Raw genomic sequence first — 24,145 nt, 5'->3', positions numbered from 1 at the left:
GGAGTCCTTCTGGAGAACCTTAGTAACACACGTAGAACCACATATCGGTCATTGCACCAGAAAGAAAGAGCTGGAGCTCATCAGTCATTGGTTAAGACTCATCAGCAAAGCTCATCAGTCATTGGTTGAGACTCATCAGCAATGCTCATCAGTCATTGGTTGAGAGCTCCTTTCAGAAGGGAGGAGGGGAGGGAGTGTGTTTTAATTTTCTAACACTCTGGCCAGCTGTGCACTGGCAGAGGCGTCAGGAAGGATACTCTGTAAAGTTAAGGCTGAGGGCATACGGAGGGGCCAACTGGGTAGTTCCTCCTCCTTGGGGGAGGAAGCGTCCTTGGCGCCTGGGACTTACATGTATTAATGTGCCAGGCATATCATGCTTGGCTCCACAGCTTGGCTCCACAGGTATACACACCTCCACAGGGTGTGTATGGCGCACCCATGGCCGGAGGGTGGTTCCCACTTTCACTGACCCCCATCCCATGTGTCCCCCCGCAGGATGCTGCCCATCACAGAGCAACTGCTGCACCTCCTGGGGTTGGAGAAGACGGCGTTCCGTTTGTATGCTGTGTCCGGGCTCCTTCTCACCCTGCTCTTCTTCCTCTTCCGTCTGCTGCTGCAGTTCCTGAGGCTCTGCTGGGGTTTCTATATCACCTGCCGCCGACTACGCTGCTTCCCCCAGCCACCCCGGCGCAACTGGCTGCTGGGCCACCTGGGCATGGTGGGTGTGGCTGGACAGGTGGGCCGGGCGGGCCAGGGCAGGTACAGGTATTCAGTAAGGATGATGGCTCTGCTGGCTTCCCTTATCCCCTCAAGAATCTGGTTGTAGCCATGAACAGACCCATTTTACAGGATCTGAGTGAGACTGAGGTTCAGAGAGGGCAAGCAGTTTACCCAAGGTCGCACAGCTTTGACGAGGCAGAGCTGACTCTAAGGTTCTCTCTATAATTCCGGGCTATTGCTATAGCAACAGGCACCAGTGCTTATGAAATCCCAAGGGAGGGAGAGTGGGAGGTATCCTTGTAGATTTCATTGCTTCACCTGTCCCCCAGTGTGGTTTCACAAACTCTCTCATCCTCTATAATGCTGTGGTCCCAGGTGAGGATTTCAGCCTTTTTCTTTCTTTTCTTTTTTTTTAAAAAATCATCCAATATGGAGTTTCTTTTTTTTTTAAATATAAATATTTTCTTATTTCACATATATATTCTGAGTATTAGTTCAGGCACTTTATAAATATTTACTCATTTAGTCCTCTTGACAGTTCTAGAAGGTAGGTCCAGCAACTATCTCCTTTTTTTTTTTTTTTTTCTTCTGGAGAATACTGTGGCACAGAGAGGTTAGGTTGAGTAGCTGGCCCTCGGCCACACAGCTCGTAAGTGGCAGAGTCTGGGTTCAAACCCACGCTGTCTGGTCCCAGCACACCTGATCTTAGCTCTCTACCCTTGCCCGTCTGTCTTCTGGATGAGAAAGGCTGGACTTTTCTAAATAGGCTTCAGAGGTTGTAAGAGAGAAATTCAGATCCCTGAGGGTGCCGAGACTGTGGGGGGCCCCAGAGTCCAGCCCCTATTTCCCTGCTGGACTCACCTGGTTCCCCTTCTAGCCCTAAATGAAGCTGAGGGACAGTTGTGGAGACCTTCCGAGTTAAAGCCTTATGCTGAACTTGGAGGACTTTGGGGAGGCAGTTTGGGGCTGTGGTCATCAGCATGGACTTGCCTGTCTTGACCATGAGCTGCCTGTGTGACCTTGAGAAGCTTCTTCTCCTCCCTGTACTTCATCTGCATTGTGGAAATAGGATCATCCCTGATAACCCCGTGAGAGTGTTCCAATGATTCTTGAAGTTGTTTCTGTGGCATGCTTGGTGCTGGGCCTGCTCCACAGAGGTGGGTGTCTGCACTTCACCCCGGGGTCCTGCAGAGACTGAAAGGAACAAGTGATTCTAGATGTCTTTTAGATACTGCTTGGAGTGAGTGTCTCAGGAGAAGGAAGGAGGAAACACATGTCCATTCAATAGTGCAAAATACATTCATTTTGCTCAGTTTTGGGAGTTACCTTCCTGGAGCCAGCACTCACCAAGTTTTGCCTCTTTGTACCTGAATCATCTCCCTCTCTTCTGTTCTCCGAGCCCTGCTCAGGCCTCCTTTCCCCTCTTCTGCTGTTCCATGGTCCAGACTCCTTCCCGGGCTCCTGCCTTCATTCTCACCCTTCTGGTTCATGCCTCATCCAGGCTCCAGAAAGATTCTTGAATCGCACCGTGTTCCTTCCCTGCTCACACACCCTCCAAGGCTCCCCACTGCTGTCCTGAGAAACTCCTAACTCCTCAGCTGGAGCTCAAGTCCCTTTAGACTCTAACCCTCACCCTCCTCACCTGTTCCGCTGTCTCCCTCTGGTCTCATAGAATGACTTTCTGCTCCATGAACAAGCTCTGACTTCCCATCTCCATGACCTTTGCCGAAACTGCCCTCTGCCCAGAATATCTTTTCCTGTCAGGTGAACTTCTGCTCATTCGCCATGCCCCATATCCAGCCTTACTCCAGGAAGCCCTCCGGCATGCTGGTGGTGCTGAAAGTGGCGGCCAGGCCCTCCTGCCACAGGTGGTAGGCCAGGGCCAGCTCTGAAGTTCAGCCTCGATCCCATGGGCCCATCCTGGGGCCGAGCGATCTGGATGATGCCATAGTCTCCCTTGGGTGTGGACAGGCTCAGGGCTGAACTTGATCCAGAAGGAGAGGCAGAAACCAGAGAAGAGTCATTCATTGATTCATTCTTCAATTTCTGGACCCTGTCATTCACCAGGCACTGGGTTAGGTCTTTTGTATTTGAGCTCTCCCAGTTCTCATAGCTTATGAAATAGGGATGGACCTGTCCAACATTTTGGATTTGATCTTTGAGAATCAAAAAGGTCCAGTGACTTGCCCAAGGTCACACAGCTGCTGAGGATGGGTTTGAGCTCAGATCCACCTGATACTGAGCCTGAAGAGCTCTGCCTCATAGAGCATGTTGGTTAAGAGCAGGTGTTTTGGAGCTTGGGGGGCCTGGGTTCAAATCCTGCCTTCACCACTGTGGCAGGTGACGCCACTGTCTGTTCACATTTCTCTGCCCATTTCTGGCTGCAAGGGGCTGACTTGCCTGAGTTCTAGGCCTTTCTCTAGCTGTAACCCACTCTGCCCGGGTGGATTGTTAGCTTGTGAATTAATGCCCCAGGATAGCCCTCAGTCGGTGACTATGAGACTAAAGGAGCTGGTATAAAAGCATCCCTGCCCCCTCACCCTCAAATGGTTGGTGGGTTGACCCTGAGACGGATGTCCCCCCAGAGGTCCCTAGTGGGAATGAGCCCCAGTTGCCCATGGGGATAATTCCCTTGATGACTCTTTACTGGCTGCCTTTTCTGTCTATCTCACTCCCCCTCTCCTCACCCATGTTCTGGGGGATTACCCTCCCAAGTAAACTGCTTGCTCTAGAACCCTTGTCTTTCTGCTTCTAGGGGAGCCCACACGAAGACAATCCCTTACTCACCTGTAACTTGACACTAGTCATTTGACCCTACTGAGTAAAGTAAAATGGGGGAAATAGTAGCAACTACATCATAGGGTTTTTGTGTGGGTTGAACATATGAATATATGAAAAATGCCCATGGCAGTGCCCAACACTGCAAGGCATGTGTATGTGTTAGAACAATGCCAGTAATATTTTATCACAAACAGAAATACTCGATAAATGCTAATCATTAGCGTTATTGTGTTTGCTGTTACTGCTTTTATTTCTGGAGCACCAGCCGTGTGTCAAGCCCTGTGCTAGGACTCTTTCGTGTTGCTGTTTCATAAATTGTCTCAATTGTCCTCAGAAGGGGAGTTGATTCCCCCCGCCCCGGTTTTCAGCTGAGGGAATGGAGGCTCACTGGGGTGCAGCTGACTGCTTACAATCACACAGCCCTTCCTGGCTTCTTTTGAGGGCAGAGGAAGTGGTAGGAGGGGAGGGCCAAGGGAAACCAGGGCTGGGAACCATCTCACTACCTTTCTGTACCACCACCTGCAGTATCTCCCAAATGAGAGAGGCCTCCAAGATGAGAAGAAGGTGCTGGACAACATGCACCACGTGGTCCTCGTGTGGCTAGGGCCCGTCCTGCCACTCGTGGTTCTGGTGCACCCTGACTACATCAAGCCCCTGGTGGGCGCCTCAGGTAGGTGTGCTGGGCCTCTGATTGATGAGTAAACCCTCAACTCCCACGGCATACCTGGGTTTCTAAGCAGGTGGGCTATCCAGAGGAAAGGCCATTTGAGCAGGGCTTTGAAGTATGAATAGGAGTTTACCAGAGCTGACTCAGCAACACAGATTATGAAGACAGCAAGGGAAAAGAGGCGACAATATCTAAAAGTCCCAGGAACTTTGACAGGCTGTTTATTTCTCAGGGTCAGAACAAACATGTTCAGATAGGCAGTTGTTTTGCCCAAGCTTTTGTTAAATGGTTGTTGCTTAATTTTAAGCCATGGCACTCCCATCACTTGGATTCTGACACTCCCACTGCGGCTATCCAAATCTGCAGCCTGTTCGGTTAACCTAGGCTGACTGGTGGAGAGGGAAATGTAGAAAGATTGCCTCTCCCTTCTGCATTCCACATCCATCCCAGGGTTAGGATTCCCAAGTGTTCCTGGGGAGCTCTTGCTCAGCCTTCATCATGCAGCTCGAATAACCCCCTCCTCCTGGAAACCTCCCTTGATTCCCCACACAGACCACAGCTCTTTCCTCTGAACTCTTCCGTTCTCACTCCTAACCATTTAGGGCTGAGTTATCTGTGTCCAGCATTGTATCTTCCTCATAAGTGAGTCTCTAGGCCCCCAAGGTGGCCCCGCATGTACCTGGGCATCTCCAGAGGCATCAGGGGATGTTTGAGAGAGGAGGGATGGGAAATAAAGAGCTCCAGGAATTTTAAGCCCTCTGGCTTCAGCTTTGGCCTCTGCAAACACACTTCTGGAGACCACCTTCAAGGTGGCCCCCGGGGCCACGAAGGCGAAAGGGGCTGTCATTCTGTTCTTCTCAGCTCTGCCCTTCTCCTGCTTCCGGGTCCCCCACTGTTGCATGTGTGAGGGAGTGCGCTCAGTTGCTCAGTCGTGTCTGACTCTTTGCAACCCCATGGACTGTAGCCCACCAGGGTCCTCTGTCCATGGGGTTTCCCAGGCAAGGATACTGGAGTGGGTTGCCATCTCCTCTTCCAGGGGTTGAACCCACATCTCCCATTGGCGGGTGGGTTATTTACCACTGTGCCACCGGAGAAGCCTCTTGTAGGGGAATAACCATCCCCATAGAACAAAGAGGGAAACCCAGACTCTACGGGGCGGGGGGGCAATGACACTTCCAAGGGTTGGACACCAAGTTGTGGAAAGGAGGCCTGGACCAGGACTTGGGTGGGTTGGGTTTGAATCCAGGCTGGTGCACGCATGTGCTGTGTGACCCAGTGATTTATGTAGCTTCTCAGGACTTCAGCTTCTGATCTATTAAATGGGGCAGCTGTGAAGACTCAGTAAGATAGTGTTGTGTAGGTCCTAAATAAGGCTTTCTTCTCTTCTGCCTTTAAAAAGTTTTATCTTAATTGGAGGATAATTGCTTTATAATATTGTGTTGGTTTCTGCCATAGATCAACATGAATCTGCCTTTTAAATCTTTTTCTTCCCCTTTCTTTCCCACTCCCTCTCCCTATCAACTCAGAGCATCTGTTTTCTGAAGGTCATCCTGCATGATTGTGAGACCCCCCCCCCCCCCGCCCCCGCAAATAGACCAGGAAGTAGAGCCCCCATCATAAGCTTAGCACTTTATGGGACTTTCCCAGAGGTCCAGCGGTTAAGACTCCACCCTCCGATGCAGGGGGCGTGGCTTCAATCCCCAGTCAGGGAAGAAAGTTTCCACATGCAGTGGAGAGCAGCCAAAAGGAAACAAAGGAAAAATTAAGCTTAGCACTTTAGCCGATGCTCAGGTCTTTTCCCTTCCTCTCGCTTCTCGCCTCTCAGGACTGGCAGGAAATCCTTTGCCTCCCCAACAGGAGGAGCCAGATGGGAGACTGCATCTCAGGGAGGGAGGGGCTGTGAGTCAGGAGAAGCAGCCTGGAGTCAGGGCTCCTGGCCCCAGGGTGTCTGGGCCCCTCTGTGCCTGCCTATCTCATATTAGACAGGCCTGGCCCCAAGTCTTAGATGCCAATGTCTAGGGACCACATCTGGTAGGGTGGAGAGGGGCTTGCTCTTCTGGTCTTAAAACCACACCTGATGGACTCTGGGAAAGGCATGGCTCCTCCTTGAACCTCTGTTTCTTTATCTTCCAAGAGATGTTTGTGATAGAGAAGGTAGGAAAAATGCTTTCTAGAATAACAAAGCAGGATATATAGCCATATAATTGTAGCTTTGTTTTTATATACTCATTTCTAAAATTGAGCTGAAATCACATACTGTATAATTACTTACTTTAAAGTGGAAGGTATTTAGTGTGTTCATAGTTGTGCAACCATCCACCCTCCCTAGTTTCAAAACCTTTTCATCACCCCATAAAACACCCCATAGCCATGAAGTTGTCATCTCTCATTCCTTTCTCTTTTTGGCCACTGGTACATACTTTCTATCCCCATGGATTTTCTTTTCTGGACATACCATAAGAAAGGAGTTATACAACATGCGGTCTTTTGTAACTGACTTCTTTTATGCTGAATAATGTTTTTGAGGTTCAGCCACATGGTAGCAATGACTAAGACTTCATTCCTTTTTTAAGGCTGAGTAATATTTCATTTATGGATATATGGATATACCACATTTGTTTATCCATTCATCTGCTGATAAACATCTGGGTTGTTCTGCCTTTTGACTGTTATGAATAAGGGTGCTATGAACATATGTGTACAAGTTTTAGACATATGTTTTCATTTCCCTTGGGCAGATACCTAGTTGTAGAATTGTGGGGTCATATGGGGCTTTCCAGGTGGCTCAGTGGAGAATCCACCTGCCAATGCAGGAGACACAGGAGATACGAGTTTAATCCCCAGGTCAGGAAGATCCCCTGGAGAAGGAAGTGGCAACCCACTCCAGTATTCTTGGCTGAAAATCCCATGGACAGAGGAGCCAGGGGGGTTGCAGACCATGGGGTCGCAAAGAATCAGACATGATGAAGCACGCATGTATGCTTATGGGAATTCTATGTTTAACTTTTCAGGGAGCCACCAAACTGTTTTCCATGGTTCCTATGCATTCATTTTTCCCTATCAGGGTCCTCCTATGAGCTGGGGACTGAGATTTTTCATCTCACAAATTCTTGATACCACTGTGCAATAATTATGATCACAGTAGTACCCCAGGTGGTTCAGTGGTAAAGAATCCACCTGCCAATGTGAAGACACAGGAGACATGGGTTCAAACCCTAGATCAGAAAGGTACCCTGAGGGAGGAAATGGCAACCCACTCCAGTATTCTTGCCTGGGAAATCTCAGGGACAGAGGAGCCTGGCAGGCTATGTCCATGGAGTTGCAAAGAGTCGGACATAACTGAGCAACTGAGCACACACACACAGTAAAAACAGCCACGTATGCTAAGTTGCTTCAGTCACGTCCGACTCTTTAAGACCCCATAGACTGTAGCCCACCAGGCTCGTCTGTCCGTGGGATTTCCCAGGCAGGAATACTGGAGTGGGGTGCCATTTCCTCCTCCATGAAAAGTAGCCAACAGTTGGTTAATTCATTTATATGCAGAAATATTTAATGAGTACCTACTGAGTGCCAGGAGCACTAATTCCTTGAGTTTTTGTAGGGTTGCCACGAGGCAGGCAGGACTGCTCTATTTTCTTGCCCAAGTTTACACAGCCAGTCAGTGGTAGTCCTGGGATTTGAACCGGCCACCGGATTTGTGGCCATCCCAGAGGCTGAAGTCTCAACCACAGTAATATGCAGCTTCCTACTGGGCACCTTGGGAGAGCTTTTCTTATATGACCTCCTCCAGGGTAGATGTTACCATCTCCTTGTTGCTGGAGGGAAAAGTGATGGGAGGGGCAAACTGGACACAGCCCCTCTGGCATCAAGTGGTCAGGGCTGGATTTGAGGAAGGATCTGAGGATGGCAGAGCAAGGGTTCAGTGGGGAGAAGGTCTGGAGAAGGCTTCCTGGAGGAGGCATCAGTGAAAGTGGGCATTGAAGGATGCATAGGAGTTTGCCTGATGAGAGGTCCCAGGTAGAGGGTCCCAAGTGCGAAAGTGCAGATGTGTGAAAGTGTCAGGGAAACTCAGGTGACTTGGGGTGTCTGGAGTGAAGATGATGTGTGGGGAGAAGTAGGAAATGAGACAGGAGTGGGACTCAGAGCACCAGTGTACAAAGTGAAGGAGCTTGTGTTTTATCCTGGGGGTGTTAGGAAGCCATGGGAGGTGTTTGAGCAGGACGGCCATTATACAGGTTCATGTGTCAGAAAGAGCTCTAAAGGGCCTAGCCTGGAGCCCAGAGCCCAGAGAGGAGAGACGAGACTTCCACCTCCCCCTCCAAAGCTGCCTCTTCCCAGAAGTCTGCCTTGACTTCGAGTAGCCCTTTCTTTGTGCCTCCCTCTGCTCTTGGCATACATTCTACCTGCTTGCTAGTTACGTGGCGTGCCTCTGCTTCCCTTTTCTACCACACCCAGAGCTCCACCAGGCAGGGCGTGGAGCTGAGCCATCTCTGGGTCCTCAGCATCGCTCATCATGGGTTGGGCACAAAAGGGTGGTGGAAGAGGTGTGTTGAATGGGAGAATGAGTGGACAGGTGGTTGTGCATACAATTGGCCAATTCCTAGGGAATGTGTGTGTAGGTGGCTGAGTAATATCTCAGGTAAAAGTGACATCACTTGAGTTTCAGGTACTTCCTTCCTGCACCCTGCCCATTCTGTCCCAATTCTATTTAGCACATAGAAAAGGAATTCACTCACTCCATCCACCCATCCTTCCACTCATCCATCCAATGATCCATCCATTCATCCATCCAACCATTGATAGTTTTCATTCATTCATCCTTTAATTGGCTAATTCCTTCATACAGTAAAAATTTATTTAGCACCAATATATTAGTGATCAACAAGATCCCTCCCCTCATCCAGAGTGACTGATGGGAGAGGGAATGGCATCCAAGTGGAGACCGGAAGAACGAGGAAAGAGTTTTTGAGACAGAGGGTGCCTGGTGGAAAGACTCAGAACTGAGAGAGAACATAGCTTTTCAAGAAGCTGAGAAAAGTTCCATGACGTTAGCAAGTTGAGTGTGTGTGGGCTGAGGGATGGTTGAGGTGGAGGGCAGAGGTATTCTGAGAGTGGTGTGGACTGGGATAGGTCATTCAGAGCACTGGAAATGGGCTGAGCAGCTGTGTTTGAGACTGACAGGTGTGTGGGCGGGAAGGGACATGGTCAGATCGAGAGGCAGATAAGATCCTCCTGGATCTAGGGTGCAGGGCAGACTCGAAAGGGAGAGGCTGGAGGCTGGGAGCACAGGAGGTATGGTTCAGATGGCCTGAGTTGGCAGAAAAGAAGGGGTGAATTAGGGGAAGAGTCAGGTGAAGAAAGCCATGCTGGAGAGAGTGCACAGTCTGGGCAAAAGTTTGGAAGTTGGGGTCAGCATGTGGGGTTATTTGGCATTTGCTGAAGGATGAAAGAGAGAGGAATATGGCAGCCAGATGGGGCTGGGCTTTCAGTGCTAGCCTGAGCTTGAAATGTTTTACAAGGGCAATAGGGAGCCATGGGAGGTGTTTGAGCAGGGGAGGCTCATGTTCAGATCAGGGTGTTATAAGAATCTCCCTGGGGCAGGTGTGGAGGATTAGACTGGAGGGGTGAAGTGGGAGGTGAGAGCCCAGAGTGGAGGGGCCCAAGGAGGTCGTAAGCAGAGGTCAAGTGTCAGAACCTTGTTTTGAGGCATCGTCACCTCTTCTCTCCCCACAGCTGCCGTTGCCCCTAAGGATGACCTTTTCTATGGCTTCCTGAAACCTTGGCTGGGTGAGCTCGGGACTGGGTAGGCTGGAGCTGGGGCTTCAGGGAAGAGGAGGCGGGGCGTGAGGTTTCCTGGAGAGGTCCTTAACCCGGTCTCCTGGGCATAGGAGATGGGCTGCTGCTCAGCAGAGGTGACAAGTGGAGCCGGCACCGCCGCCTGCTGACGCCTGCCTTCCACTTCGACATCCTGAAGCCCTACATGAAGATCTTCAACCAGTGCGCTGACACCATGCACGTGAGTCCCAAGGCTTCTCGGGAAGAGGGTATCTGGAAGTGGGGCTGGTCCAGACTCCAGCTCGTGGCAAGTCCTGTGATGTCAGGAAGCCTACGTCCGGAAGCCTTACTTCCTTTTTTTTTTTTAAAACAAACTATTTACCTATTTTTGGCTGTACTGGGTCTTCACTGCTGCCTGGGCTCTTCTCTGCTTGTGGAGAACAGGGCTATTCTCTAGTTGCAGTGCGTGGGCTCCTCACGGTGGGGGCTTCTTGTTTCCGAGGACAGGCTCTGTGGGCTTCGGTAATCGTGGCACGTGGGCTCAGTAGTTGCGCGTCCGACCTCTAGAGCACAGGCTCAATAGTTGTGGTGCACAGACTTCGTTTCTCTGAGGCATGTGGGATCTTCCTGGGCCAGAGATTGAACCCATATCTCCTGCATCGGCAGGCCGATTCTTTACCACTGAACCACCAGGAAAGCCCTCACTTCCTCTACTTATGAAGTGGGCTTGTAGTGAGCTTGCAACTGGGTTATTGTCCACCTGGCTGAAACTCTGCGGTCTCCATGCCCATTTGTCACGTGTCTTTGTCTTCCAGGCTAAATGGCGGTGCCTGGCAGGGGGCTCAGAGGTCTCCCTTGACATGTGTGAGCATGTCAGCCTCATGACCCTGGACTGTCTTCAGAAATGTGTCTTCAGCTACAACAGCAACTGCCAGGAGTGAGTATGGCCTCCCTAGGGAACATAGCGCCAGCTGCTGCAGGGGCAAGGTGATGAGAGGAGAGAGAAAACGCTTAGCCGATAGGCACTCCTGGGCTGTTGGTGCTCTGCCACTGACAGGCTGTGTGGTTATGGGAAACTGACATCACCTCTCAGCCTGCTTCCTTAGCCCCCAAATGCACATCTCCTCCTGGTCCTCATAGTCGTCGTAGGGGAATTAAATGAGATAATATGGGTCAATGGCTTGGCACACGGTAGATGCTCAGTGAGTGCTAAGTTTAATTTATTCTTCCATGGAAAGTATGTGGTCTTTGGAAAGAGTCCCTCCCCACACCTTCTGAGCCTCAGTTTTTTGTTTGTAAAATAAGAATGACAGTCCCTGATCTGAGACATACTTAAAGGTTAGAATGATGTAGCACTGCCCTGGCACACAGTAGGTGATAAGTGGATATTTGTTGAGTGAATAAGTAAAATATCCATTGCCCTGTTCATTCATTCATTCATCAAATGTTTGTTGTGCACCTACTACGTGCCTGGCACTATGTTAGCTATGGGGGATATGGTGGTGAGCACTCAGTCCTGGTTCCTTGGAGCTTCTAGTCTAAGTAGGGATATAGGGAATACGGGACATAATGACTGCCAAGTTTATAGCACATAGTAGGTCCTCAACAATGAGCTGCTGACTCTGTTACTCTGGGCCTTGTAGCGGTATTGTTTCAGTTAGGTAAGGTGGAGATGGCCTTCATAATTAATTCATCAGTTGATCCAAAAATATATACATTGAGTGCCTGCTATGCCCCAACTCTAGAGTAGAACACGGTGGTCAGCAACACAGACAAGGAACTTACATTTTAGTGGGAAGAGGGGCAGTAACCAGGAACAAATAAGCAAGAAAATGGCAGCTGGTGATAAAGGCATGAAGACGACAAGCACACTTAAGAACTAAGGACAGCTCTTGGCAGCTCTGGCCCCTTGAGGTTTCATTTTTCTTTTTTTCAAAATAACTACTCTACCGAGATGTAGTTGATATACCCCACAATTCACCTGTTCAAATTATATAACCAGTGGCTTTTAGTCTGTTCATAGAATTGTGCGCCCCTCACCATAATTGATTTTAGAATATTTTCACTGAGAAGAAACCCTGTATCACTGTATTATTCTTTGATCCCCCACTTCCCACTTGCCCTCCAGATCTAGGCAATTACTGATCTTCCTTATGTCTCTGTAGATTTGTCTTTTATTGAAATTTCATGTAGATTTCCATAAAGTTCACATAGATACAGAATTTCATGTCTGGTTTTAATATATTGTTTCCAGATTCACCCATGTTGTAGTTGAATTATCAAGAATTAATTTTAAAAATTGTTGAAAAACATTTCATTTACCATATAATGTGGCTCAGCTGTAAAGAATCCGTCTTCAGTGGAGGAAATATAGGAGACGTGGATTTAATTTCTGGGTCAGGAAGATCCTCTGGAGAAGGAAATGTTAACCCACTCTAACATTCCCACGGACAGAGAAGCCTGGTGTGGTGTAGTCCATGGGGTTGCAAAGAGTTGGACATGACCGAGAAGTTAAATGGTATTACCATATAATACCCAGTTTTGCTTATCCAAGCATCTGTTGAAAGACAGGGTTATTTCCATTTTGGGGGCAATTATGAACAATGCTGCTATAAACATTTGTGTTCAGGTTTCTGTGTGAACATTTTAAATTCTCTTGGGTACATATCTAATCATAGAATCATCGGTCTTTATGATAATTCTTTGTTTAATCTTTTTTGGAACTGCCTAGTTCAGTTCAGTTCAGTTCAGTCGCTCAGTCGTGTCCGACTCTTTGCGACCCCATGAATCGCAGCATGCCAGGCCTCCCTGTCCATCACCAACTCCCGGAGTTCACTCAGACTCACGTCCATCGAGTCAGTGATGCCATCCAGCCATCTCATCCTCGGTCGTCCCCTTCTTCTCCCGCCCCCAATCCCTCCCAGCATCGAAGTCTTTTCCAGTGAGTCAACTCTTCGCATGAGGTGGCCAAAGTATTGGAGTTTCAGCTTTAGCATCATTCCCTCCAAAGAGATCCCAGGACTGATCTCCTTCAGAATGGACTGTTTGGATCTCCTTGCAGTCCAAGGGACTCTCAAGAGTCTTCTCCAACACCACAGTTCAAAAGTATCAATTCTTTGGCACTCAGCCTTCTTCACAGTCCAACTCTCATATCCATACATGACTACCCAAAAAACCATAGCCTTCATTAGACAGACCTTAGTCAGCAAAGTAATGTCTCTGCTTTTGAATAAGCTGTTTAGGTTGGTCATAACTTTTCTTCCAAGGAGTAAGCGTCTTTTAATTTCATGGCTGCAGTCACCATCTACAGTGATTTTGGAGCCCCCAAAAATAAAGTCTGACACTGTTTCCACTGTTTCCCCATCTATTTCCCATGAAGTGATGGGACCAGATGCCATGATCTTCGTTTTCTGAATGTTGAGCTTTAAGCCAACTTTTTCACTCTCCTCTTTCACTTTCATCAAGAGGCTTTTTAGTTCCTCTTTGCTCTCTGCCATAAGGGTGGTGTCATCTGCATATCTGAGGTTATTGATATTTCTCCCGGCAATCTTGATTCCCGCTTGTGTTCCTTCCAGTCCAGCGTTTCTCATGATGTACTCTGCATATAAGTTAAATAAGCAGGGTGACAATATACAGCCTTGACGTACTCCTTTTCCTATTTGGAACCAGTCTGTTGTTCCATGTCCAGTTCTAACTGTTGCTTTCTGACCTGCATACAGATTTCTCAAGAGGCAGGTCAGGTGGTCTTTCAGAATTTTCCACAGTTTAATGTGATCCACACAGTCAAAGGCTTTGGCATAGTCAATAAGGCAGAAATAGATGTTTTTCTGGAACTCTCTTGCTTTCTCCATGATCCAGCAGATATTGGCAACTTTTCCCAAAAATTGGTTGTGGCATTTTACATTCCTACCAGCCGTATGTGCAGGCTCCAGTCTCTCTACACCCTCAGCAACACTTGTTATTATCTATCATTTTTATTATTGCCATCCTAGTTGGGTTAAGTGGTATTACATTATAGTTTTTATTTGCATTTCCCTAATGGATAATGTGTTGGAGAAGACTCTTGAGAGTCCCTTGGACTACAAGGAGATCCAACCAGTCCATCCTAAAGGAGACCTGTCCTGGGTGTTCATTGGAAGGACTGATGTTGAAGCTGAAACTCCGATACTTTGGCCACCTGATGCGAAGAGCTGACTCATTTGAAAGGACCCTGATGCTGGGAATGATTGAGAACAGGAGGAGAACGGGACAACAGAGGATGAGATGATTGGATGGCATCACCGACTTGATGGACATGGATTTGGGTGGACTCAGGGAGTTGGTGATGGACAGGGAGGCCTGGCGTGCTGCGGTTCATGGGGTCTCAAAGAGTTGGACACAACTGAGCGACTGAACTGAACTGAACTGAATGGATAATGGTTAATTTCCCTAATGGTTAGATAGCATGACCAACTCAATGGACATGAATTTGAGCAGACTCCAGGAGACAGGAAAGCCTGGCGTGCTGCAGTCCATAGGGTCACAAAGAGTCAGACACAACTTATCAACTGAAAACAACAATAGTGGCTAATACTGTGAAGCATCTTTTCATGTGCTTATGGGCCAGGTGTATGTCTTCTTTGGAGAAATGTCCTTTCATATTCCTTGCCCATTTTAAAGTTGGGTTGCTTGTCTTTTTTATTGCTGAGCTTGTATTTATCTGTTTGGCTGTGGCAGGTCTTAGTTGCAGCATGCAGGATCCTTGGTCTTCGTTGCGGTGTGCAGAACCTTTTAGTCGTCACATGTGAGCTCTTAGTCACGTGGGATCTAGGTCCCCAACCAGAAATCAAACCTGAGCCTCCTGCAATGGGAGGGCAGAGTCTTAGCCATGAGACCACAGGGAAGTCCTTATTATTGACTTTGAAGAGTGCTTTGCATAGTTTAGATACAAGCTCCTCATCAGATACATGATTTGCAAATATTTACTCCCGCACTGTGGGTTGTAGTAATTTAGTGATGCTTTCTTTATATGGAAGTCCTCATCTCTCTTTGGGCCTGTTTTAAAATGTACCTGGAATTTAGTTTTATTCAGGTTATGGTGAGGACTACAGATGAGGAAGCAATTGCCATTGAAAAGATAGTTTGTTACTTCCCATTTCCAAGATGGGGGTGGGTGGGGTATGCCACAAGACACAAGGCTACCTGGAGAAGCACCAGGAGGGGCATGGCAGGAACATTTTCAGGGGGTCTTCTACGGGAAGCAATGAGAAAGGCAGGGTATGCAGCCTTAGGACTGGGTAGTTTTTCTTTTTTAAGTTTTTAAAAAAGTTTGTTTATAGGTGAGATGAGCCTTTGATGTGGGCTCTTGGTTACTGCGTGTGGGCTTTCTCTAGTTGCTGTGAGCAGAAGCCACTCTCTAGTTGCTGTGGTGTGTGGGCTTCTTATTCAGGTGGGTTTTCTTGTGATAGTGTGTTTTCTTGTTGCAGCTCACAGGCTCCCGACAGCAGGCTTCAGTAGTTGAGGCACATGCCCTTAGTTGCCCTGAGGCATGTAGGATCTTAGTTCCTGGACCGGGGAATCCAACCTGTGTCCCCTGCATTGGCAGGCAAATTCTTAACCACCGAACCACCAGGCAACTCCTAGGGTTGGCTAACTTTGAATAATTTCAGCTGGCTCTGGGGCAGAGAGGTGCCCCAAGTTATCCAGTGCTTGGCCCTGGGATAATTAAGGTAGGGGTATATAGTGGCTCAGCCCAATAATGTTTGGAGTATGGACTCTGGATTGGTTAGTTTGCAAAAGAAGGGCATGCTCCTGGGGGAGTCATTTGCTGCCTCTAAGAAACAGCTAGTCCTGAGAGGGGTGGTATCTGTCCAGTCAGTGAGGCTCCAGATGGAAGAACATCTAGAATACAAGGAAATGGACTTTTCTGGAGGTCCAGAGGTTAAGAGTCCACCTGCCAATGCAGGGGTTCAACCTCTGGTCTGGAAATTAAGACCCCACAGGCCTTGGAGCAACAAAGCCTCTGTGCTACAACTACTGAGCCGGTGGGCCTAGAGCCTGTTCTGTGTATCAGGAGAAGCCACTACAGTGAGAAGCCTGTGCACTTCAATGAAGAGTAGCTCCCTGCTTGTCACAATTAGAGAAAGTCTGCATGCAGCGCTTAAGACCTAGTGCAGCCAAAACAAACAAGGAAATGAGAAAGTAGAGTTAATTCAGGGCTGCTCTTTGTCACCTGGGGGCTTCCCAGGTGACTCAGTGGTAAAGAACCTGCCTGCCCATGCAGGAGACATGGGTTTAATCTCTAAGTTGGGAAGATTCCCCCAGAGAAGGAAATGGCAACCCACTCCAGTATTCTTGCCTAGAGAATCCCATGGACAGATGAGCCATGGGGTCACAAAAAGTCGGACACAACTTAGCAACTAAACAACAACAACAGCTCTGTCACCTGCCTGTTGAGAGAGGAAGCTTGTCTTAGGGCCTATGCTCACGTCCTTTTTTCTACCTGGCAGGAAGATGAGCGATTACATCTCGGCCATCATTGAACTGAGTGCCCTGGTGGTCCGGCGCCAGTATCGCCTGCATCACTATCTCGATTTCATCTACTACCGCACGGCTGATGGACGGCGCTTCCGGCAGGCCTGCAACACCGTGCATGGTTTCACCACAGAGGTCATCCAAGAGCGGCGCCGGGCGCTACGCCAACAGGGGGCTGAAGCCTGGTTTAAGGCCAAGCAGGGCAAAACCTTGGACTTCATTGATGTGCTGCTCCTGGCCAAGGTGAGACGGGACCCTGGAGGGTGGAGTCCTGCCTGGGACAGCTTCCTCATGAGTTGCCACAACTGTGGAAAATCCGAACTAAGGTGGATCTCAGGAGGCATTAGTGGTAAAGCACCTGCCTGCAGTGCAGGAAATGCAAGTGACACGGGATCGATTCCTGAGTCAGGAAGATCCCCTGGAGAAGGAAATGGCAGCTCACTCCAGTATTCTTTCCTGGGCCCTCCCATGGACAGAGGCGCCTGACAGCTGTAATCCATGGGGTTGCAAAGAGTCGGGTGTGACTGAGTGCACACACAGAATGTGGATCTAGAATGCAAGCAGCTGTAGAACACGTGAGACTGTATTCATTTGCTGGATCTGCAATGGGGTTTCCCAGGTGGTGCGGAGGTAAAGAATCCACCTGCCAGTGCAGGAGATGCAAGAGACGCGGGTTTGATCTCTGGGTTGGGAAGACCCCTTGGAGAAGGGAATAGATACTCTCTCCAGTATTCTTGCCTGGAAAATTCCATGGGCAGAGGAGGCTGGTGGGCTACAGTCCATAGGGCTGCAAAGAGTTGGACATGACTGAGCAACTGAGCACAGATTTGCCATAAAAAAAAGCACCATGACACTGGGTGGTTTATTTATTTGCTTATTTTTTGGCTGATCTCTGTTGCTGTGTGCGGGCTTTCTCTAGTTGCGGCGAGTAGGGGCTGCTCTTCATTGCCATGCGCAGGCTTCTCCTTGCGGTGGCTTCTCTTGCTGCAGAGCACAGACTCTAAGGGGAGGCCTTCAGTAGTTGCAGCACGTGGGCTCAGTAGTTTTGCCGCACAGGCTTAGTTGATCCAGAGCATGTGGGGTCTTCCAGGAACAGGGATTGAATTGTCCCCTGAACTGGCAGGTAGATTTGTATGCAATGGACCACCAGGGAAGTCCCAGCACTGGGAGGTTAAAGGGAAGAAATCAGTCTTCTCAGTCTGGAGGTTAGAGCTCTGAGATCACAGTGATGGCAGTGCTGGTTTCTCCCGAGGCCCCTCTCCTCGGCTTGCAGCTGGCTGTCCTCACCTGTGTCTTCATGGCCTCGCCTCTGTCTGAGTCTGTCCTCATCTCCTCTTCTCATAAGGACACCGGTCACACTGGATTAAGGCCCACTCTAATGACTTCACTGTAACTTAATTACCTCTGCAAAAGCCTTATCTCCAGATAAGGTCACATTTTGGGGTTAGGATTTTAACTCTTGGGTTCTGGGGTGGGGGAGGGGAGGGGCACAATTCGGCCCACGGCACTAACAAAGATGAAATACAAGATCTTGAAGAAATATGACAGTTGCAGAGATGGGTGGTCACCTGTTTGTGATGCTTCTGTGGAGTTTCTGAGCAGCGCCTGGCTTTTGGATTCAGACGGTCCTGGATGCTAGTTCCAGCTCTACCACTTCATACATATTTGACCTTAGTTTTCCCTCTGAGCCTCAGTTTCCTCATTCACAGCATGACGATCATAAGATCTGATCATGGGATTTTGTCAGGCTTCTGGCAAGATGCTTGGTGATAGGAACTGCCGAGGAAATGCAAACTCCCTTCTTCCTCTCACCTTTGGCTCTCTTTCCCTCTTTCTTGGACAAGTTGCATACCTCTGTCTGCTTGAGCTTCCCTTGACGGTCAGATGGTAAAGAATCTGCCTGCAATGCAGAAGACCTGGGTTCAATCCCTGGGTCAGGAAGATACCCTGGAGAAGGGAATGGCAACCCACTCCAGTATTTTTGCTTGGAAAATTCCATGGACAGAGGAGCCTGGCAGACTACAGTCCATGGGGTGGCAAAGAGTCAAGACATGACTGAGTGACTAACACACACACACACACACACACACACACACACACAACTACCTGGAATCCTTTCCCCTGCAGCTTGGCTTAACAGAAAGAGGTGGGTGTCTTTAAAAAATATATGTTCATTTATTTGGCTGTGCTGGGTCTTAGTTGCAGCATGTGAGATCTTTTTAAAAATTTTATTTATTTATTTTTGGCTGTACTAGGTCTTTGTTGCTGCTCGGGCTTTCTCGAGCTGCAGCAACGAGGGGTTACTCTTCGTTTGGGTGTGTCGGCTTCTCATTGTGGTGGCATCTCTTGTTGCAGAGCATGGGCTCTAGGCGTGTGGGCTCAGTAGTTGTGGTACATAGGCTGAGCTGCTCCCCGGCATGTGGGATCTTCTGGGACCAGGGATTGAACCCGTGACACCTGCATTGGCAGGCATATTCTTAACCACTGGGCCACAGGGACGTCCCAAAGGGCATGTCCTAGGAAGAACTCCTAGGCTGTGGCGGGTGAGACAAAATGAGCTGAGCAGTCTGTTGCCCATTCCAGGATGAAGATGGAAAGGAACTCTCAGACGAGGACATCCGAGCTGAGGCAGACACCTTCATGTTTGAGGGTGAGGACGTGGGGTGAGGCTAGGGAAGGATGGAAAAGGGCCCCATTGTCTGAGGACAGCATCTCTGCTACCTTCAGGCAGCCTCTAGCTAGGCTCCTCATCTGCCTACAGGTCATGACACAACATCTAGTGGGCTGTCATGGGTACTGTTCAACTTGGCCAAGTATCCAGAGTACCAGGAGAAGTGCCGAGAAGAGATCCAGGAAGTCATGAAAGGCCGGGAGCTGGAGGAACTGGAGTGGTCAGTCTTGGGTCCTGGGGATATTGGGGGCAGGTTGAGTTTAGAGCCTTGAGTATTCATCTCTCTACCACTTACTGTCTAACTAACCTTAGCCAAATCACTTAAACTTCTTGAATTTAAGTTTCTTCAGCTGTAAAATGGGGATGACAGTAATGCATAGGCATTCTTCATAGTGCAGGAATTCTTAGTTGGGAATGTTTTAGTCAGCAAAGGTTGCAAGAATACTGTGTAACAAAGAGTTCCTAAGCTCGGTGGTTTGCAGCAAGCATTTTTTTATTGCTCTTGTCTGCACATATTTTTTGCTCTCATCTGCATATTTCTCTTACTGCTGCTGAGCTTCACTGAGGTGAATAGGTTTGTTTCCAAGCTCAGGTTTGAATTCAGATCTGTCCTACATGTCTCCTCATTCTCCTTAGACCAGCAGACATACTGCACATGACCCAGCATTATGCAGCATCAAACAACTAGAAAGTTCCTTTGGGCTCATTATCAGTCATTTGGATTATGAACTCAGGGAGACACTTTCAGTCGATGCCATCTTACATGGATGCCATTTTACACCTTGCTAATCCTTGCTAATCTGCCTTGTTAAGGAAGGAAGAAGATGCCTCAGACTCTGAGAATTGGCAGGAGGTGGTATCTAGCCAGAATTCAACACCTCTCTTCTCTTTTCCCAGTGGTGTTTATATTTATGGATCTCTTTATACCAGGCATGCCATTTGCCCTTCGTGATAGCAGCATAAAATTTCTCTGAAAGACAACCTGTTAGTGTAAAGAAGACAATCTCGATCATGAACAATTATAATTGATCTAATGTTGGGCGCTAAAGTCCAAAGGAAAAAAAATTAATGCAGTATAAGGAGATGATGTGTGGGTTTGTAAATACTGAAGTTGATCCATTCAAGCTGGTAAACTGTTGCTACTCCAGGTCGCTCTGTTTGTCCTGGCACATCCGCAGGGGTGCCCCCTGACCTCCACACAATTCATCAGTTAGAGAATTAATGCTGGGCTCAAAGACATCCAGCTAGAGCTGCTCTGATTGGTCAGGGGGCAGATATTTTTTCTGTTGAGGATTAGAGGTGTGTGCAGGGCATAACTGCAAATGGAAGTTGGGGGAAGTCTGAAATCCTGGACTGGTTTCCTGCAGTTGCTCCTAATAGCCTCTGCACGTGTGTGTGTGTCTCTAGGGGAGGGGGTGGCATCATGGCCTGGCCTCTAGTCACCCACTGTCCCACATTCCCCAGGGACGACCTGACCCAACTGCCCTTCACCACTATGTGCATCAAAGAGAGCCTCCGCCAGTTCCCACCTGTGACCCTGGTCTCCCGCCGCTGCACGGAGGACATCAAGCTCCCAGACGGACGCATCATCCCCAAAGGTGCCCCCTTTGTGTTCCCTGTTGCCTGCTTGCTCTATCGCTCGTGGGGGTCTGGCCATGCCTGCCCCAGGTGCGGTATCCTTGTAGGCAGTTTATAGCCTGTGGCTTCTGGGGTTGGTGGGGAGATCCAGTTGTGTGTGTGTATCGGGGAGGCAGAGGTGGGTGGATCCAAGCAGAAAGGAAGGAGTAGGTATGATGGCGTGGGCTCTGTGACAGTGCAGGTAGAGAAGGGTTGGCTTCTTTCTGTTGCCAGATATCCCTTGGAGACCAGGTCCTGTCCTGGGTGAGGCTGGGCATGCAGTGAAGCCTCATCCCCAGGTCCAAGCCTTGAGTACCAGCCAGTCTGGGGAAGACACAGCAGGGCATGGATGTTCCCAGTCACATGGGGTGAGGGATGGGCTACAGGGAGGGACAGGGACTGGAGCAGCCCCAGATAAGAAGCAATGACGGTATCTGGCATGGAATGCAGGGAGGGCTGCCTGGAAGAGGGAACATGAGAGGTGAGCCTTGGGAAATGGAAGAGGGAACATGTTTATGGAGCAGAGCCTCAGAATACACATAGTGAAAGAAGTTGAATGTACAGTTGAGGCACTTGAACTTGATCCTCAGGGTAGTAGGGAGCCACGGGAGGTATTTGAGCTGTGGCGGAGCAATGTCAGATGTGTGAGGAAGATCCCTGTGTGGCCAGGATGACAGCTAGGAAGAAGGCTATGGGGACCTCTAATGGAGAAGCAAGGCAGTGGATGGTGAAGCAAAAGTTTTTAAGGAAGGATGGGCAGGAAAGAGTGGCAGATGGCTTGTGGGAATTGTGTGGCTCTGGAGAGACCGGGGGAGGGATAGGTCTCCAGAGGAGGTCCTAGTTTCCCTCATTTCCACTGACCCCACTGACCCTCCCCTTCCCCACAGGAATCATCTGCCTGGTTAGCATCTATGGGACCCACTATAACCCTGAAGTGTGGCCTGACTCCAAGGTGAGCTCCTGCCCCAACCCTCCCTTCTCTCAGCTTCTTCCTCCTAAGACCTTGGTCAGCAAGGCCTCCCCTCTCCTCCTCCCCAGGGAGCCAGATGGTAGGGCTGAATGCAGGGCTTGAGTTCTTCTCTTCACTTACCATTCATTCCCCCATTCATTGTTAATTCATCATATCTACAAATCTTTTTTTTTTTTTTTTAAGTTTTTGACTGCACTGCGTGGCATGTGGGAGTTTCCTGATCAGGGAATGAACCTATGCTCCCTGCAGTGGAAGTGCAGAGTCCTAACCACTGGACCGCCAGGGTTCAGTTCAGTCACTCAGTTGTGTCTGACTTTTTGCGACCCCATGGGCTGCAGCACACCAGTCTTCCCTGTCCATCATCAACTCCTGGAGCATACTCAAACTCATGTCTATCCAGTCGGTGATGCCATTCAACCATCTCATCCTCTGTCGTCCCCTTCTCCTCCTGCCTTCAATCTTTCTCAGCATCGGGGTCTTTTCTATGACTCAGCTCTTTGCATCAGGTGGCCACAGTGTTGGAGCTTCAGCATCAGTCCTTTGAATATTCAGGATTAATTTCTTTTAGGATTGATTGGTTGGATCTCCTTGCAGTCCAAGGGACTCTCAAGAGTTTTCTCCAACACCACAGTTCAAAAGCATCAGTTCTTCAGTGCTCAGCTTTCTTTATGGTCCAAGTCTCACATCCATACACGACTACTGGAAAAACCATAGCTTTGACTAGATGGACCTTTGTTGGTGAAGTAATATCTCTGCTTTTTAATAGTCTAGGTTGGTCATAGCTTTTCTTCCAAGGAGCAAGCACCTTTTAACCTCAAGGCTGCAGTCACCATCTGCAGTAATTTTGGAGTCCAAGACTACCAGGGAAACCCCAACATACCTTTATTGAGCATCTACTGTGTATGGGACACTGAGGGCCCTCTGGGGCACTCTGTCTTTGCCCTCACAGAGCAGACAGCGAAGTGAGGAGGAGGAAAATAAGCAAATAAATAAGATCATTTTGAACTGTGATACATACACAAAGGAAACAAAAACTGACCTGAGTTGGGGGAGAGCAGTTTAGCTCACACAGTGAGGAAAGTCCTTACTAAAGAAGAGATGGGTGAGCTAAAACTGAAAATGTTCACACTTTAAAGCGTGAGGAGCAGGGAAAACTGTGTCCCGTGTGGAGGAAGCTGCCAGTGCAAAGGTCCTGTGGGGGAAATGGAAGGGAGGCAGGTGTGGCTGGACCTCTTAGTCCAGCTGGTCTGGCCCCCACAGGCTGAGGGAGGGAACCATGCTGGGACAGCCAGAACTCACCCCCAATCTACTTCTGCCTAGGTGTACAACCCCTATCGCTTTGATCCAGACAACCCACAGCAGCGCTCCCCATTGGCTTACGTGCCCTTTTCTGCAGGACCAAGGTAACTTTTATTTCCCCCAATCCAAGTGAAGTGTAGGAGGAACATCAAGGCCAGTGGAAGGTCAGGGATGTGCCTGTTAGGAGCAGAAACCACTGGGGGTGTCCTGTCCACCAACCTGGTACCCTTTTCGTGCCCTCAATACATCAGGAAGCCCCCAAATCAGACCCTACGATATCATCCAGGGTATCAGATGTCTACTCTGTGCCAAGCCCTGAGTTCTGGGCTCACGTGCTCTTAATGGCTCTATGATGCCTTTGTCCGGGAGTTGAGGCTCCCAGTGTGTGTTAGGCGTTCAGTCATGTCCAACTCTCTGCGACCCCATGCACTGTAGCGCGCCAGGCTCCTCTGTTCATGGGATTCTCCAGGCAAGAATACTGGAGTAGATTGCTATGCCCTCCTCCAGGGGAACTTCCTAACCCAGGGATCGAACACAGGTCTCTCGCATTGCAGGCAGATTCTTTACCATCTGAGCTACCCAGGAAACCCTGAGGCTCCAAGGGGGAGGTCATTTCACCCCATCCCAGGGACCCCGCTCACACAGCGGCTGAGCCTGAGCCCCCTGTCCTCCGTCCACCAGGAACTGCATCGGACAGAGCTTCGCCATGGCTGAGATGCGCGTGGCTGTGGCGCTGACGCTACTGCGCTTCCGCCTGAGCGTGGACCGAACGCGCAAGGTGCGGAGGAAGCCCGAGCTCATTCTGCGCACGGAGAATGGCATCTGGCTCAAGGTGGAGCCGCTGCCTCCGCGGGCCTGAAGGTCGGCGCGCCCCTGAAGGTCGGCGCGCCCCTGCGGATCCCGGGGGCCCAAGCCCCGCCCAGAGAGGCCTAGGTCCCGCCCCCGAGGGACCAGGCCCCGCCCCCAAGAGCAGGAGGGCATAGACCACGCCCCCCAGAAGGCTCTGCTCCTGGAGGACCGTTAAGCAGCCTGATGGTGCAGGTCACACCCACTCAAGGCAAGGCCCCGCCTCTGGAGGGTCTGATCCCGCCCCTCGAGGTCGAGATCCCGCCCTCCTGAGTGCCAGTTTCCG

At 49.4% G+C, this 24,145-nt stretch overlaps 1 protein-coding gene across 1 annotated transcript; it reads left to right on the top strand.

The window, feature by feature from the left end:
- Positions 1–496: 496 nt before the first annotated feature.
- Positions 497–23,872, top strand: CYP4F22 (cytochrome P450 family 4 subfamily F member 22). Its single transcript, XM_068979712.1, has 12 exons — positions 497–718; positions 4,027–4,171; positions 9,902–9,955; positions 10,057–10,184; positions 10,759–10,880; positions 16,432–16,699; positions 19,040–19,106; positions 19,218–19,347; positions 20,592–20,725; positions 21,632–21,696; positions 23,035–23,117; positions 23,695–23,872. Exons 1-12 carry the CDS (start codon positions 497–499, stop codon positions 23,870–23,872), a joined length of 1,596 nt encoding a protein of 531 aa, XP_068835813.1.
- Positions 23,873–24,145: the final 273 nt, after the last annotated feature.

Source organism: Capricornis sumatraensis, chromosome 9, assembly GCF_032405125.1.
Source record: "Capricornis sumatraensis isolate serow.1 chromosome 9, serow.2, whole genome shotgun sequence".
NCBI lineage: Eukaryota > Metazoa > Chordata > Mammalia > Artiodactyla > Bovidae > Capricornis > Capricornis sumatraensis.
Note: the sequence above shows the minus strand (reverse complement) of the source record. Positions and strands in the feature narration are given on the sequence as shown.